A 17,129-nucleotide genomic window follows, 5' to 3' on the forward strand; every position below is an offset into this window, starting at 1 on the left:
GGCTGGATTTTAACTTTTGTTACTTATTTTTGTTCAGTCTTCGCAGCGTCTGATAACGGTACGTGTGTGTGTGTGTGTGTGTGTGTGTGTGTGTGTGTGTGTGTGTGTGTGTGTGTGTGTGCGCACACACATTAATTATTCCCTTTGAAGGTACCTGTTAGCATAGCTTTCCTCCATGAAGACAGACATCTGCTAATGATGCTAATGCCTAAAACTAATTCACCACAAATGTTTCAGTCAGAATAATGAACAGAATAAGGAAACACTGACCTGAACGGGTTTAATAATCAGATGTGTTTGTGAATGAATGAAGCTCTGAAACGTCACAGCATCATGAGGTCACAGCCGCTGTCTCTGATGGATCTGTACCTGCCACTGGACCAGAACCAGAACCAGATGAAAGACCTCATGGAGGTAAGGAGACCATATTCCTTAGACTCAGTTTGAAAAAAATGAAAGACCACAGGTTAAGAGACATTAAGTCCATTTACATGATTTTAGTTTTGTAAAGAAAGAAGAAGCGAGAAGCGAATCACTTTGTCCATTACATGAGTCCGTTTAGTAACATGATCATATAAGAGTGAAGCTGAATCTGCCTGTTCCATCATCAGTAAACCCATGAAGTCCAGTCATCCAGGTTAAACAGTTTGTCTTGTGTGATTTCCAGTTCGTCATGATAATACGTTTTGAATGAAATAATTTTCTGTACGGGAGCCGACGACGTTTCTTATCCGTGTGTCTAAAAGACAAACTAATGGACAACGGGGCAACTTCACTTCAGGAATATTGGACAAGCATGAAATCGCTGTACCTAATAAAGTGGCCGCTGAGTAGGATGCGAGTGTCTCACTCTGACTCTCATTTGTCTCCAGAGTCTCTCAGGAGACGGAGACACTGAGGACATGAACGGAGCGACGGAGGAACCGAGAGGAGACGACTCTCAGCAGCTTCAGGGTCAGATTCACTTTCTCCATCAGTCAGGATTTATTTCATCCTGGTAGAACATGGTTCTCCACTGTCCTTCCAGTCTGGAATAAAGGTCTTAAGCCAGTTTTAGTAGTTTCTAGATGTTTCCTCTGCTTGATGCAGCCAATGATTTGACCCTTCTCCTCCAGACTAACATCTCCTCCACCAGACTAACATCTCCTCCACCAGACTAACATCTTCTCCTCCACCAGACTAACATCTCCTCCACCAGACTAACATCTTCTCCACCAGACTAACATCTCCTCCACCAGACTAACATCTCCTCCACCAGACTAACATCTCCTCCACCAGACTAACATCTCCTCCACCAGACTAACATCTTCTCCTCCACCAGACTAACATCTCCTCCACCAGACTAACATCTCCTCCACCAGACTAACATCTCCTCCTCCACCAGACTAACATCTCCTCCACCAGACTAACATCTCCTCCTCCAGACTAACATCTTCTCCAGACTAACATCTCCTCCACCAGACTAACATCTCCTCCACCAGACTAACATCTCCTCCACCAGACTAACATCTCCTCCACCAGACTAACATCTCCTCCACCAGACTAACATCTCCTCCACCAGACTAACATCTCCTCCTCCAGACTAACATCTTCTCCAGACTAACATCTCCTCCACCAGACTAACATCTCCTCCACCAGATTAACATCTTCTCCTCCAGACTAACATCTCCTCCACCAGACTAATATCTCCTCCTCCACCAGACTAACATCTCCTCCACCACCACGGGATGTGTCTTTACACATATATGGATCAGACGTAGACATGAGAATAGGAATCAAAATAAAATGAAATAATCTTAAAAACAGGATGAGAATGAGGTAGTAAAGAACACAAACATCTGCAGTCCAATGTACATGAGATAAACAGACGTTTTAAAGTGTCTATAAAGTGGTTGTTGAAGAAATGAGAAGCTCCTCATTGTATGAGTTGGGTTTAAATAGATTTGGTGATTGTGTTGTTTTTCTGCAGAAGAAGAAAGCGTCCCGGACTCCGGGCGCCTCCCTGCCTCTAAACGCCGTCACATCTGCTCAGTTTGCAGCCGGGAGTTTTCCCGTCCGTCCCGACTCGCCGATCACATGACCACGCACTCTGGCGCCAGACCCCACGGCTGCCCTGTATGCGGCAAACGCTTCGCCAAGAAGGTCATCATGGTCGTCCATCAGCGCATCCACACCGGTGAGAGACCGTACTCCTGCTCCGAGTGCGGGGCCAGCTACGCCCAGCTGGGCTGCCTGCGGAGGCACCAGCTCCGTCACGCCTCGGAGAAACCGCACCACTGCTCCGTGTGCGGCCGAGGATTCATCCAGCGCCGATACCTGGTGCAGCACGAGCGGACGCACACCGGAGAGCGGCCTTTCTCCTGCGCGCTGTGTCCCAAACGCTTCATCTCCAGGTCCGGACTCACCGACCACCAGAAAACACACTCGGACCAGAACCTGCGGCCCTGCTCGCTCTGCGGGAAGGTCTTCTCCACGGCCTCGTCCTTCAGGGATCACGTCAGGCTCCACACGGGACAGAAACTCCACCCCTGCTCCTTGTGCGGGAAAAGCTTCAACCGGCCGGGTTTGCTGAGGAAACACCTGCAGAAACACGAGGCCGGAGCTGAAGGACTCGTCGGTCAGGTGAGTGAGGACACACCAGGAAACGTCCTCTTCTCCCAGCATGGCAGGGTGGAGCAGAGAGGACTGTGGGTAATGGTAGATTCCAGCTCTGATTGTTTAACTAAAATATTCAAGTTACTAACAAACAAACAGTTTTTGAATAAAATACACTTGGACAGTCACTGTGAAGGTTCTCAGTCGTCCAGGTTTAAATCCAACAAAGTCGTCTGGACGCTGAGTGATTTAGAGAAGATGTTTCAGTTCTAAGAGACTGAAGATAAAAACAGAAGACAGATGGTGTGAGAGCAGTAAAGGATCCGTCTAATAGAAACCTGGGGACAGAGGACAGGGACAAACAGTCTTTAACTGCAGGTCAGGATCTAGACGTTAATGGACATTAGTTGCACCAGTTTCTGGTGGTTTTACCCTCAGAGTTTCTATTCAAACCTCAAACGTCCTCGAGTCTCTTAGACCTGAAGAAGCTCCTCAGATGAAACGTCTTCTCTAAACTCGACGAGTCCGGTCGACTTTTAAAACAGGTTTTGTGGATACGCTTGTGGTTCTGGAGCTCATCAGATCCTTGAAACGTTGACATCGTGTTTACAACGTTTCGTCGCTGCTTCCAGAGCCACGAACGTTTCTCCGCCCCTGAAAAGTTCTCCTGCGACGTCTGCGGCCGGGAATTCAGACGAGCGTCCAACCTGAAGGAGCATCTGAGGTGTCACACCGGGGAGAAGCCGTTCCAGTGCGACGTCTGCAAGAAAAGATTCACCAGGCAGAGAGTGTTCAAGAAGCACCAGGAGATCCACAGCCGGCGGGGCCACAGCGTCGCCATGGCTACACACCAGCTGGTGAGGACCACGCGGATTTATTTTAGTAACTCCTCGTAATCATGAATAAAACTTAAAAAGCTGAACCGGTGAGCTCCGTTCATTCTGTGGAAGAACTCGTTTTCTGTTTTCTTTTAAATCCTTTAGAGTTGGGGCCAAACACAAGCGATTCATACATCTCATCATACACAGGAGTAAAGAAACAAGAGAAATAAATACACATGTTAATACGACATCAGGGATAAAACCTACTGATGGATAAAAAACCTCCTGTACGTCTCTGAGTCAGTGTAAATGTTCTGGTTTAGTTCAGCTTTTTTCCACATGGAGCAGATTGTAAAAATATTTCTGATTTTATTCTAATAGAATCTGATGTGTTTGTTTCAGAAACCAGAGGAGTCTGGAAACCTGGTGGCAACGGTGCGTTCACTGACCGGTGAGAAGCTGCTTAAAACAATAAACATACTTTTTTTTTAATTACACTTGTTTTTTGTTTAAGTCAAAGTTTTATTTACGAATGTCTCTAAAAGGCCAGGATTTAAACCTGTAACTGTGTATTTAATTTGAGTAATGATGTCATTAGAGACTAGAGAAGCTGCTCTTTCCATTGATACCAAGCATCACATAGCTGGAGCTAAGCAGTTAGCCTCAGCTAACAGAGAAACACAGACACTTTGAGTTTCACAGTCATGTCACAATTTCTTCTTCTGGTTCAATATTTCATCAACTCCAGAAACTACAAATGCAACTGATTTTAGCATTGCTATGTAGCATGTAGCCTTGGTGGCTGTTAGCCTAGCATTGCTGTGTAGCATGTAGCCTTGGTGGCTGGTAGCTTAGCATTGCTATGTAGCATGTAGCCTTGGCGGCTGTTAGCTTAGTATTGCTATGTAGCATGTAGCCTTGGTGGCTGGTAGCTTAGCATTGCTATGTAGCATGTAGCCTTGGCGGCTGCTAGCTTAGCTCCATGTGTAAATCTGGTATCATGAGCTCAGTGGTGGAGTTGTCGTCTTGTTTGCTGCAGACCAGAGTCTGTGTGACGAGGCAGAGAAACATCGCTGCTCGTTGTGTGGGAAGACGTTCTCCGCCCTCACCAGCCTCCGCCTGCACCAGAAGATCCACGTGGCCGACAGACCTCACGGCTGCAGCGTCTGCCCCAGGAGCTTCCTGAAACCCTGTCTCCTCCGCAAACACATGAGGATCCACATCAGGGAGGGGCTCATCTCAGCCCCCGCAGACAAGGTGAGGAAACCTTCTAATACAGGGACTGTAACGAACAGGAAGCATGTCATTTCAGAAGGTCTGAAATTACATTTAGTTACCGCTTCATTAGCAGTGTGACCCTCTGTGTTCGTTATTTTTTGAGTAATTCTGGGTCGCGTAGGTCTTATATTTAACCCATAAAGGTCTTAAAATGTCTGTTTTGGCTTGTTGTTAGGAGTTCTGGTCCAGCAGGAACACTGAGGAGAAGGATGAGGAGGTGAGAACGTGACTGGTTCATTCAGACCTGATATTGTTTCCATCTCATCTAAAAAAGATTTTCTGTTTTAAATCACATCTTTCTTTGGATCCTTCAGGAGTCGGGACGTGTTGCTGCTGCATCTAGTGGTAACCGTGACAACCAGGATGGTTTATCGTCGCTGCTGAATGAGGAGGAGGAGAAAGACAACGACGAAGAGCGTAAGGAAGGAGGCGTCAGTGGTTTGATCAACTCTGACGGGGAAGAGGAGGAATGGAGGACGACACTCGCTGGTACGACTTTCAATCAACAGCTGGATAATAAAGAACAAAGAATCTAACGTCAGTTCAAACTTTAAACCCTCTGAGTCCAGAGTCTGACTCTGTTTCACCTGGTTTCTGGTTTGGTTTCTTTTATTGTGTGAACACGTTGGAGCTAAAACCAGACCAGAACCATCAGATCCAGGAGGAACAAGTTAGAAAACCACAAACATGTTGAACCAAACATTTCTAGAACTTAGAATGTAAATCTAACCTGGACATTTCTAAAGCTGATCAACACATTTAGTTATTTACAACTATTTCCATTAAAATGCATCAAACAACAACTGACACATCATGTCCTGATTGGTTGATGGATGCATGTTTCCACCAATAGGAAAGAGGCTGTCATGTTGTTTCTTTCTATCATGTGTAGCTGGCTAGCTCTCTCCTCCTGCTAGCTCTCTCCTCCTGCTAGCTCTCTCCTCCTGCTAGCTCTCTGCTCCTGCTAGCTCTCTGCTCTTGCTAGCTCTCTCCTCCTGCTAGCTCTCTCCTCCTGCTAGCTCTCTCCTCCTGCTAGCTCTCTGCTCCTGCTAGCTCTCTCCTCCTGCTAGCTCTCTCCTCTTGCTAGCTCTCTCCTCCTGCTAGCTCTCTCCTCCTGCTAGCTCTCTCCTCCTGCTAGCTCTCTCCTCCTGCTAGCTCTCTGCTCTTGCTAGCTCTCTCCTCCTGCTAGCTCTCTCCTCCTGCTAGCTCTCTCCTCCTGCTAGCTCTCTCCTCCTGCTAGCTCTCTCCTCTGGCTAGCTCTCTCCTCCTGCTAGCTCTCTCCTCCTGCTAGCTCTCTCCTCTTGCTAGCTCTCTCCTCCTGCTAGCTCTCTCCTCTCACTAGCGTTTTCCTCCTTGAACCAAACATGACGACAATATTCAGGAAAAAGCTAGTCTAGTTTTACTTGGTCTAGAAACACGAGTTAAAGGCTGAAGTTTCTACTGAAGTAGAAGCGTCTTGATGCGACGTCGTCTTAAACACCTTTCTGTCTGGTTTTCTTGTGTGTAGCAGGCGTCCGTTCAGACCTGGAGGCCGAGGGCTCCGGTAAATCCAGGCACTGTTGTCCAGTCTGCGGTCGGGACTGTTTCAAGGCGTCGGCGCTGCAGAAGCACCTGAGGATCCACTCGGGCGAGCGTCCCTTCCAGTGCCCCACCTGCAGCAAGAGCTTCACCCAGCTGGTCCACATGACAGAGCACCAGAGGATCCACACCGGGGAGAAACCCTACACCTGCACCGAGTGCGGCAAGAGCTTCACCTTCTCCAGCGCCCTGCGTCGACACCGGCGTCTCCACGGCGACGCCCGGCCGCACCAGTGCCCCGTCTGCAGCAAGACCTTCAGACAGCACAGCTCCCTGAAGAGCCACCAGCTGACCCACTCGGCCGTCCGCTACCAGTGTCCCGTCTGCAGCCGGAGCTTCAGCCGGGCCCTGGAGCTCACCTACCACGTAGAGGGACACTCGGACGCCCGGCCCTACTTCTGCCACATCTGCAGGAAGAACCTGAGCGGAGCCGGGGCCTTCAGGGACCACATGAAGGGACACGAGTCGGCCAAGTCGCCGAGAGGCAGCGATGTCTCAGGGGACGAAAACCAGGGGGACAGGACCTTCACGGGTCCTTCATGACGCTTCACATCTAAAGGTTCAGTCCACAGGTGTCAAACTCTGACCCAAAGTGTCACAGTTATATAGAAAATGAGTTCTGATCCTAATGTCTCCACAGGACGAGACGGGGGACACGTCCTTCTAGAGAGATTATTTATTTATTTATTTATTTAAAGGATATTTTGTTAAGTGTAAATTCTCCTAATTTACTTTTTCCTCTTTGCTCTAAAACAAATAGAAATAATCTGGAGTTGTTGTTCGTGCTGTGTTGTGTTACAGGTCTGAGTGAAACTAAACCCCTGGTTTAGTGAAATAAATCAGGACGAGATCCACAACCATCAGGCCCATGTTCTTGGACCTGGTCTCTGTGGACCTGGTCTCTGGTCTCTGTGGACCTGGTCTCTAACATTTCTAAGAACATGTAAAGGAACCATGACGACTCCAAAGACAAAAAAGAAACTTAAGAGTTTTTTTTTTTTTTTTTTTTTGACAGATTAAAACTGGACCTGATGTTTCATTTAAAGTTTAAATCTGATGTTTTTGTTTCCTCCATTAAACCTTTAACAGTAAGAACGAGGTTGTTGGTGTGTGAAGCTCTGGAACCGATGCTTTGCTCATGGACACCGTGTCTGCAGCTACAGAGAAGCTAAAGAGAGTCAATAAAAGCTGCAGAGTGCTCTGGTTCTTCTCCGGTTCTGGTTCTTCTCCGGTTCTGGTTCTTCTCCGGTTCTGGTTCTTCTCCGGTTCTGGTCTTGAATCTGAACGTTAACAAACAGGTTCCTGATGAACACGTGAAATAAAAGTAAACGAATGAAATGAAGACGTGTCAGTGTTGTTTTCTGGTCTCACCAGCAGGAGGCGCCAACGCACAGAATTTATTTCCATTTTTTCTGATTTATCAGCTCCAACAAGTGGGCGGGGTCTGGGGAGGGATGGGCGGGGCTAAGGCAGGGGGTGTAGTGAGTGGGCGTGGCCTGGTGCTGCAGGATAAAAGCTGCTGAGAGGCTCCAGGATTCTTCTTCTTCTTCTTCTTTTTGTCCTGGTTATTTTTCTTTGATGAGTTTTCATGATGTTTGACTTCGTGATGAACACGACCAGAGCCGAGGACTGGACCGAGGTCAGTTACTTCACTTCATTTACATTTTAGATGTGATATTTATCTTTAAATCATTATTTCTTACATCTGTGTGTTGCTGTTTTATTGGTGTAGTATTATAATTATTACTAGTTTTATTATTGATGTGCTCCACTGGTTGGTCTGAAGCTTGAATGACAATTTAAATGAAAGTTATTATAAATGTGAAGCAACAGGAACAAGATTCATTAAATATATTAACATGTTAATAATCTGTCATTTCTAATATTTCCTTTAATTATTCTACTTAAAGTCATTTTAGCCAGATTTATTGAACATTAAGACAGAAAACACTGTGACATAGTAGCAGACTTCAGTGTGTTTTTATTTGTTTGCATGAATTCAAAAATAATAATATTTAATTTCATTAGAATTTATGGTTTGTTACATTTTCTCCTGAAAGTGTTTGATGTTTGGTTGGTGAACGACTCTGAGCCGACGATGACGAAGGGTTTTTATTTTCTGACGTTGGTTCAGTGAATGTTAGAGAGGATCTGGATCTGGATCTGGATCTGGATCTGGATCTATGACCTTTAGTTTCAGGAAACGACTGAAACTGGATCTGAAGACGTTTCAGTGATGAGAGTTTTTTATCTGCAGGTTTATGAGGTCGTTCAGTGGATCCAGCTGGTGATGGGTCTCCTCAGGTCAGGCCTCTTCCTCATCTTCATCTTTATCTTTAATATTTATTAAGTTTTTCACATTTCTCTTCACTTCTTCATCACGACTCTAAACGTCCTCGTCCTCCAACATTTTCCTCATTGATCCGTCCTTGTGTAGAACGTCCCGTATGTTCTAGTGGTTCCTGGTTTCCATCCTAGTGAATGGGAGCGAGATCCTTTAATATCTAATAACTGAGTCTGACTAAAAGTATTTGAACAAATCAACATCTAAATGTCTTTATTTGAAACAACAAACAGAACCCGACCAACAATGTGGAACACGAATCTGAGACGAATCTGAGACGAATCTGAGCCTCTGTCCCAGATCAGAGAGAAGCTCCTCCAGACTCAACCAGGTTGTGATGTGATGAGACTCAGGTCCTGGTTTAGTTTAAAAATGTTTGGAGTCGTCATATTTCATGCAGAAACATAGGAAAGTGTGACGACGCTGAAACATTCCAGCGACTCTGAGTCTCTGCAGCACGTTTCATTTCTGCCTCATTTCTCCGGTGGGAACGAGGTGAAAGTTCCCAGCGTTCAGACAATAGGAGCCGGAGAGAAGATCCAGTCAGCGTGAAATCGTTTTAAAAAGCAGCGCGACGTTAGATGTTAGATGATGATATTAGATGTTAGATGATGTTAAATGATGTTAGATGTTAGATGATGTTAGATGTTAGATGATGTTTAATGTTAGATGATGTTAGATGACCTTTGTTGACCTTTGTTGACTGACCGTCTCTGCTGAAGCTGCTTCCTGTGATGAATGACTCTCTGAATCTCTCTGCAGCGTTCTGGGCTCCAGCTCCATCATCATCTGCCTCATGATGCAGAGACTCAGCCGGAAACCAGAGGTCAGTCATGGAGCCTTGGACGTGTCGATGATTAGTAGCAACATTGATTTAGATGGTTTTAGTTTTTTTGTTTGTTGTTGTGATATTATAATTATATTTGTGTCACATTTGTGTTTCTCATCCTCTTGAATCTTGGATGTTTGTGTTTCCAGCTGCAGCCTCTGTTCCTGCTCAGCGTGGCCGACCTCCTCCTGGCCGCCTGCTGGTTGACTGGAGTCGTGCTCTACTCTCAGCACTGCAGCAGCCTGAGCACATACTGCTACAACATGCACATCGTGGAGCAGGTAACAGCATCAGCACAGCATCCACCAGCATCCACCAGCATCCACCTACATCCACCAGCATCCACCAGCATCCACCAGCCTCCATCAGCATCCAGCAGCTTCCACCAGCATCCACCAGCATCCACCAGCATCCACCAGCATCCAGCAGCTTCCACCAACACCTACATCCATCAGCATCCACCAGCATCCACCAGCATCCACCAGCATCCACCAACACCTACATCCATCAGCATCCACCTACATCCATCAGCATCCACCAGCATCCACCAGCATCCACCAGCATCCACCTACATCCACCAGCATCCACCAGCATCCACCAGCATCCAGCAGCATCCACCAGCATCCAGCAGCTTCCACCAACACCTACATCCATCAGCATCCACCAACACCTACATCCACCAACATCCACCAACATCCACCAGCATCCACCTGCATCCACCTACATCCACCTACATCCACCTACATCCACCAACATCCACCTGCATCCACCTGCATCCACCTACATCCACCTGCATCCACCTGCATCCACCAACATCCACCAACATCCACCTACATCCACCAGCATCCACCAATATCCACCAACATCCACTAACATCCACCAGCATCCACCAGCATCCACCAGCATCCACCAACATCAACATCCACCAACATCCACCTACATCCACCTACATCCACCAGCATCCACCTACAGTTCACAGGACTCCTCACCACAGTCCAGAGGAGGTGTGGAGGAGAATCTCCCACCCATGAGAAAACAATGAGAAGAGGTAGACTGGCACTTCTAGAGTTTTCAGGACACAAACATGATGGTTGGGTTTTTTGAGGGAAAGTTTGCATCTTTTTTCATTGGTGACATTTGGAGCCTGTGATGTGACAAACATTTCCTCAAAACAAACCGCCGCCGTGTCGTCATGACGACTGGAAAACCTCAACTTCCTCCTCCAACTGTAACTGAGAAAAGTAAATGAAGGGCCTCAATCTGCCTGTGGAGCAGTTAAACCTGGTCTAAAGAAATCCAGACAGAGCTTCTGGTCTCTGCTCAGATCCTTCATCAGGGTCCAGGTTTCAGTTTGAAATAAACAGAACTGATTAAAAGAGTTTAACTCCTTCTGAACATTCAACTCGACCTGAGGCCGAGAATCAGACTCAGGTGTTTGTTCAATATCGGTACATTTAGTACTTTACGATATCATCATTATGGGAAGTCAACTGGGAACTGTGACCATAGACTGTAAATAAGCGTTAATTGACGCTATAGAAACAGGATGTGACATGATGGCGACCACTGGTTGCCATGACACTCACCGGTTGTCTGTGAGAGTTTAGAAAAAGACATTTTTAAAAATAGGTTCCGTGTATAATCCAACGTGTCCTGTTAGCTGGCGGAGGTGGAGCAGAGCGTAGGATTCATTAAAGGAAAACTGTTTTGTTTTTTACATAAACTAAACTCAAAAAAAGGGTTAGTGTGGATAAACAGCTGACTGCTCTGGTCCTCGGCCCTGATGGTGAACTGGGTCACCGTAGACCCGTCCCCGTCCCCGTCCCCGTCCCCGTCCTCAGACCAAACACATTCCTGACCTACATGTATTGTTGTGGAGAGGCTGCGGGTTGAAGCTGACGTTCACGTCTGACTGGCTGCGTTTCAGATTCTCTTCATGGCCTCCTTCTTCTACACTCTCAACTACGTGTGGGACCTTTACATCGGCTTCAGAGAGAAGTTCTACAGCTGCCTCAGTGGACACTCTGTCCAGGTACAGGGGGACGCTCTGAATGGGGACGCTCTGAATGGGGACGCTCTGAATGGGGACGCTCTGATGTCTCCATCATGTCTCTTTTCTTGTGTTTGTTGAAGTTTGTCTCCTGACTGTAAATCCATCCTCCTCTTTACAACATCTCTGTAAAAGAATTAGTTTGATATTTTCCCGTGTGCAGAGTAAATATTCAGCCTTAGCCATTAGCTTAGCTTAGCTTAGCTTAGCATAAAGACTGGAAGTCCAAACATCCAGCTCCGATAAAACTCATGAGATATTTTTTCATTGTAGATTTCCAACAGAGTGAGAACTCCAGCTAAAATCATCTCTGTGCTCTCATGGTGAGTTCAGCTCCTCCTCCTCCTCCACCTGATAAACACTCATCCAGGGATACTGACTCTGCTCCTCCTCCTCTTTTCAGTCTGGTTCCTGTGCTCCTCATGACTCCTGTCTTCATCCAAGGAAACATCAGCCAGTGTCAAACCAACTTCAGTCAGCCCTACAGGTGAGGAGGTCACGAGATCTGAGCTTCCTGTCTAAAAGTATGAAGTGATCTAATTGGTCCTCCTGCTCCTCCTCCTCTTCCTCCTCCTCCTCCCCCTCCTCTTCCTCCTCCTCCTCTTCCTCCCAGGTGTCTCCTGATGCACACCGGATCCTTGTTCCTGACCTCAGACCATGTGACCAGACCCTGCAGTGTCCTTCACATCTACCACGTCATCGTCTTCCTCACCACCTTTATGTTCACATTCGTCGGCATCACAGTAAGTCGACATTTAATGATCTGAGATGAAAACCACAAGAGATGAGACGTGTTTTAAAAAAATCAGCTGTTGGTTAAAACAAGGCCGTGTGACTGTTCCTCTTTATTTAATGGGATGTGTGTGAACCCGTCTCCAGGTTCTCGTGGTTAAATCTCGGCGTATCTACAGACGGGTGGTGACGTCCAGCGGTTACCTGGGCAACGAGCAGCGGGCCTCGTTCCGTCTCATGGACCGGAGGATGCTCCTGTATCCTCTGGTCTTCGTCCTGTGCTGGGGTCCAGGTCTGAGCCTTCATCTCCGGTGGTAGAGCAGCGCAGGGAAGAAGCAGCAGATCTGACGCCGTCTGTTTCTCTGTTCTTTCCTCAGCCGTGTCGCTGGCGTTACTCAGGGTGGTGAAGCCGTCGGAGGCTCAGGGCCGAGCCAGCGTCGTCCTCTACATCTCACAGGTCAGTCTGGGTCACATGGATCATACTCAGTAAAAACCTCTGGGTCACATTCCTCAAGATTCTCAGAGCAAAGAGCTGCTCCTAGTGGACAAACACAATGAAGCTAGAACCCTGAGGTTGTTCCTAGAGGGAGGTAGAGATGAAAGGTTCCTAAAGAAGGTTCTGCAGTGAGATGTGCTGAGAGCAGGGAGGAGAACTTTAAGAGGCTTAGAGAGGAGAACTATTTATTTCTCTTCAGTCTCATAGATCAGATTCTAGGATTCAGTCTGTGGATGTGACTCCGTTCTATGGATCAATGACATGATCCTTTAGGCTCAGCTAGGAGCTAAACCAGAGGACCTGGACCTGGACCTGGACCTGGACCTGGACCTGGACCTGGACCTGGACCAGGACCAGGACCTGGACCTGGAGCAGGACCAAGACCTGGACCAGGACCTGGAGGAGGAGGGGTTCTGGTTTAGTGGAGTTAAACGGTGGTTTGAACGTCACAACCGACCGGCAGAAATCTGACCTCGTGTTTTAATAAAGTTCCCACCGGTTGAACAGTGATGAGGTGTCTCCAGGTTTAAAGCACATAAGAAGTTTTTATTGTGATTGTCTGGTGAAAATACAGTTTGGCTGCTTTTTGGTTCAGAAGCAAGAAAATATAAACCACAGCAACATGAAGATGAAAAACTAGCAGCTACCTCTGACTCCCAGGTGGGTAGAGGAGGAGGAGTGAAAGGAGGAGTGAAAGGAGGATCTGGAGCTAACTCATCTCTCGTCTTTCGTCTTCTGTCCTCAGGCGCTCACCTCGGCCTCTCAGGGCTTCCTCAACTGTCTGGTCTACGGCTGGACTCGTGTCCACCTGTCCAGCCTCAGGGCCGGAGGGACGGCGGCGTCCTCCCGGGACGTGGACACTCAGACTCCTCTGCTGAGGTCACAGAAGAAGAGAAGCTACCAAACTCTGAGGAGTCTGAGCTGAGATGGAGCAGACGAACCGAGACTGAAAGGGGGGCGGGGGGTTTCCTGTCATCTGCTACCGAGGTCGGGAGGGTTTAAACCTGGGGGGGGGGGACTTTCACTTTCAGGACGACAAAGATTCCACCGCTGATCCAGAACCACTGGGGCGAGAAAAAGGGAAGAAGAAGGAGGAGAGGGAGTTTACAGCGAGAGGAAGAACGACGGAGGAAACAGGATTTGAAAGAGACGACAGGTGGTGGAGCTGTGATGGAGGTCAATGACCCGGGACAGAAAGTCCTCCGTCCTCATCTCGTCCTCACACAGAGACACAGGAAGACGCAAAACAGATCAGATCAGATTCTAGCTCAGATGAGACACAATGAAATGGACGAGACGAGTCTGAATGAGACAAAACAAAGATGAGACAGATCAGATCAGATTCTACTAAAGACGTCCGTCCACACAGTTTGGACTGGAGACCAGAGGAGACAACGCAAGACAAGCAACATGAGACCAGCATGGTTCTGTGTCTTTTACCTGTGAACATGTTTTCAGTTTCCTGTTTTATTTTGTTAAGTTCCTTGGTTTCCTGTTTTATTTTGTTAAGTTCCTTGGTTTCCTGTTTACGTGCTCAGTTTGCAGCGTCTTCAGATTTTTTATGTCATTAAATACTTTTTGTTTGAATCTTCCGGGTTCAGTGTCGCCACCAAACCTCGACAGGATGAATCAGCTGAAGAAGGATTCAGGTTTAATTTAATGTTCAGGACAAAACAAACTTCAAAAGAAAAGACTTGAATGAACTGAGAGCGGTGATATGAATCATATGAACCCAGAGAATAGAAGCAGAACTCAAACTATCAAACATCGATTCATCTCATTCACTGACGAGAACAACGACCCAGAACCCTTCAGGAACATCCAGGCAGACCTGGATATGTTTGGCTCTATGCAGAGCAGACGTTCAGGTTTCATAGGTTTTATATATATAAGTTTCTAATTTCAGGGGCTCAGTGCAGTAATGAGGAAAAATGAACATGACCATGAATAAATGGTTCTTTGCTGAGAATCCTTTGCAGGTGACGTCTGGAGTCTGGACGTCAGCGTCTAATGATTAATGATGTGTCGACCTGACGGTGACTGAGTCTCTGAGGAACTGGTACAAACTTTTAAATACGTCAAAATCTGCCTTAAGACAAGTTAAAATAAGTTGAAAAGGAAACTGCTGTGAATATATAGAGTTAATTCACCTGAAACGTTTGTGTATTTGTATGTTTTATTGAACAGACACAGCAGGTTTTCTCAGACGGGCTTAAAATGGTACAAACCAGTTAAGTTAACAAGACAAAGTCTGTTTTATTTAATGCTTAATGTAACAACGTCATTTCAACAACAGACGGTGGTTTATTAATTCATTCATATAAATCACCTTCCTGAGGTGAAGCTTCTCTCAGAAGAGTTGAACCAACCTGTGGTTGTTCTTCTTCGTTTCATTTCATTTACACTCAAACTGTTCTTCAAATCAGCACAAAGACAGAAAACAAACATTCCTCCGCTTCTTAAATCTGAGTTAAACGCTTTGTTTATATTCACAAACACCTGACGCTCAGTTTCTGACAAATGTCAACCTGCAGTGCCCCCTGCTGTCTGGAGTCCGTCATTACCAAACAGAAATCTACAAGGTCCTGATGGATGGAAGCAGGAGAAATGGTTCTTTCTTTCTTTCTTTCTTTATTTCTTTCTTTCTTTCTTTCTTTCTTTCTTTCTTTCTTTCTTTCAGGTGAAATAAAAACACTCCGCTCTCTCTGCCACGTTTCGTCTTTATTGTCGTTAATGAAACAGAGGAACTCTTTCACTGGTCCATCATCCGATCAGATGCCATGTGGCAGTTGTCCCGGGCGAGGTTGTAGTTGGGGCCTCCAGCGCCCACGAAGTCAGACACCGTCCTCGAGCCCTGGAAGTCTCTGGTTGACAAAGTCTGCAAACAGGAAACACTCGGTGAGTCATGAATGAATGGATCCAGCAGCTGTGGAGGAATCACGTGATCAGAACTCACACTCCACTTGGAGCTCATGTGTCGGGCGTCGGTCACCACCGTGTTTGAGGAGATGCCGGCGTTGTGTCCTTTATGGATGAGCCACTGGCTGCCGTCTCTCAGCGTCACCCTGAGTTTATATAGACAGAGCACAAAGCAAGATCCATAAAGACGACAGATAAATTAACTCTGAGTGGCTGCAGCTGCAGAGTCACTGATGATCCTTTTCTTTACATGTTTAAGGCAGAAATAAAAGTGAGGCCCGGACTGAACCGTGTTGCCATGGAAACGTGGGACTGACCGAACTCCTGTGTGGCTGATGTCTCCCAACTTGAATGGCCACCCGTCCAGAGGCCTCTGCATCCTCTCAGCCAGGTAGACCGGAGAGTTATAGAGATTAGTCAGGTCAGATCCAAACAGCTCCGCCTGTCCAGCCAGTTTAGCACGGTCCAAGGTTCCTGAGCATTCACATTCAAAACAACTTTATTAATCCCTTAAAGGACAACACCACCCCTAACACACAACACACAACACAAAACGCACAACACACAAGGAAAGGAAAGGCTGGCAGCTGTGTGCAATCTGCTACTTCTGATAATTTAGAATAAATCTCTTCATTAAAAGTACATCTCTTTATCTCTAAATGATAAAATACATAGAAGCAAACAGTGCCCAATATAAACACTACAGGTTCAGATTAATTCACATAGTTTGCTTTAGCAGACGGACAGAGTGAATAAAAGACGAATGGTTCCTCTTAGAAACTGGCCCAGAACCCGGAAGAATTCAAAGTACCGTGAGTTCCTCAGAGAACTTCCCTGTTCTCCCTTTTTTAGTGACACGTTGTTAAACCAACCGATAAAAGAATACGTTAAAAAAACTGAACCATCCATGTTTGACCAAACACAGTGTGAGGAGCTGCTCCCTCTGAGACTCTCCCAGCGACGACGCTCCTGCTTTTGATTCTGAAAAGTTTCTTTGCACCAATTTACAAAAGCAGAAAGAGTCACAGCGCCTCACGATGGTCATGATGGCGCCCTGAAGGAGAGACACCACGTTAAACCCATGACCTCCTCCTCACACCCTGCTCCTCCTCAGACTCTGCTCCTCCTCACACCCTGCTCCTCCTCAGACCCTACTCCTCCTCGGACTCTGCTCCTCCTCAGACTCTGTGGGACTCACCTCCAGATGAGGAGGCCTCCACGGTGACCGAGAGCAGAGCCAGAGCCCAGAGCAGCAGGAAGGACGACGCCATGATCAGACCAGCTTCAGTCTCTGAGACAGAAACAGACCAGACTTTATAGAGTCTGGTCTGGTCCTCCCCCACCAGAGACCAGACCACAAACACGTTTCATCACAACAGGAGGATCAAAGTTCATCTGGCAGCTCATTCAGTGGGTTCCACTGTTTCCCAGAATGCAGCAGGATCCTCAGCCAGGTCTCAACCAAGTTCAGTTCCAGCCCAAAGTAA

At 46.9% G+C, this 17,129-nt stretch overlaps 3 protein-coding genes across 4 annotated transcripts; 2 read left to right on the forward strand and 1 right to left on the reverse strand.

Annotated features, from left to right (window-relative positions):
* The first annotated feature begins 582 nt into the window (after positions 1–582).
* LOC125015718 (zinc finger protein 883-like) lies at positions 583–7,593 on the forward strand. 2 transcript variants are annotated; one of them, XM_047597637.1, is made up of 8 exons: positions 583–954; positions 1,970–2,622; positions 3,228–3,452; positions 3,819–3,867; positions 4,456–4,673; positions 4,870–4,911; positions 5,009–5,183; positions 6,205–7,593. In XM_047597637.1, exons 1-8 carry the CDS (start codon positions 903–905, stop codon positions 6,813–6,815), a joined length of 2,025 nt encoding a protein of 674 aa, XP_047453593.1. In that variant the 5' UTR covers positions 583–902; the 3' UTR covers positions 6,816–7,593. The 2 variants fall into 2 exon arrangements, with proteins under 2 accessions (XP_047453593.1, XP_047453592.1); XM_047597636.1 differs by having other exon boundaries at positions 584–954; positions 6,202–7,592.
* A 221-nt stretch (positions 7,594–7,814) lies between these two features.
* Positions 7,815–14,310, forward strand: tmem116 (transmembrane protein 116). The gene is made up of 11 exons (XM_047599655.1): positions 7,815–7,911; positions 8,530–8,576; positions 9,379–9,442; positions 9,595–9,726; positions 11,373–11,477; positions 11,769–11,818; positions 11,899–11,982; positions 12,109–12,238; positions 12,375–12,519; positions 12,605–12,684; positions 13,469–14,310. Exons 1-11 carry the CDS (start codon positions 7,861–7,863, stop codon positions 13,646–13,648), a joined length of 1,068 nt encoding a protein of 355 aa, XP_047455611.1. The 5' UTR covers positions 7,815–7,860; the 3' UTR covers positions 13,649–14,310.
* A 1,113-nt stretch (positions 14,311–15,423) lies between these two features.
* On the reverse strand, positions 15,424–17,004 carry LOC125016898. The gene is made up of 4 exons (XM_047599657.1): positions 16,841–17,004; positions 15,960–16,116; positions 15,680–15,788; positions 15,424–15,601 (listed from the first exon to the last, which is right to left on the reverse strand). The coding sequence occupies exons 1-4, from the start codon at positions 16,911–16,913 to the stop codon at positions 15,476–15,478; spliced, it is 465 nt and encodes a 154-aa protein (XP_047455613.1). The 5' UTR covers positions 16,914–17,004; the 3' UTR covers positions 15,424–15,475.
* Positions 17,005–17,129: the final 125 nt, after the last annotated feature.

The sequence above is a fragment of the Mugil cephalus genome, chromosome 11, assembly GCF_022458985.1.
Source record: "Mugil cephalus isolate CIBA_MC_2020 chromosome 11, CIBA_Mcephalus_1.1, whole genome shotgun sequence".
Lineage (NCBI taxonomy): Eukaryota > Metazoa > Chordata > Actinopteri > Mugiliformes > Mugilidae > Mugil > Mugil cephalus.

Excerpts from the sequence above, each read along its gene's own strand:
- LOC125015718 (XM_047597636.1), top strand. The coding sequence starts at position 903 with ATGAACGGAGCGACGGAGGAACCGAGAGGAGACGACTCTCAGCAGCTT. Across the intron at positions 2,623-3,227 it reads CTGAAGGACTCGTCGGTCAG|AGCCACGAACGTTTCTCCGC; the intron begins GTGAGTGAGGAC and ends CGCTGCTTCCAG. Across the intron at positions 5,184-6,201 it reads ATGGAGGACGACACTCGCTG|CAGGCGTCCGTTCAGACCTG; the intron begins GTACGACTTTCA and ends TCTTGTGTGTAG.
- tmem116 (XM_047599655.1), top strand. The coding sequence starts at position 7,861 with ATGATGTTTGACTTCGTGATGAACACGACCAGAGCCGAGGACTGGACC. Across the intron at positions 9,443-9,594 it reads GACTCAGCCGGAAACCAGAG|CTGCAGCCTCTGTTCCTGCT; the intron begins GTCAGTCATGGA and ends TTGTGTTTCCAG. Across the intron at positions 9,727-11,372 it reads ACATGCACATCGTGGAGCAG|ATTCTCTTCATGGCCTCCTT; the intron begins GTAACAGCATCA and ends GCTGCGTTTCAG.
- LOC125016898 (XM_047599657.1), bottom strand. The coding sequence starts at position 16,913 with ATGGCGTCGTCCTTCCTGCTGCTCTGGGCTCTGGCTCTGCTCTCGGTC. Across the intron at positions 15,789-15,959 it reads ATCAGCCACACAGGAGTTCG|GGTGACGCTGAGAGACGGCA; the intron begins GTCAGTCCCACG and ends ATATAAACTCAG. Across the intron at positions 15,602-15,679 it reads ACATGAGCTCCAAGTGGAGT|ACTTTGTCAACCAGAGACTT; the intron begins GTGAGTTCTGAT and ends TCCTGTTTGCAG.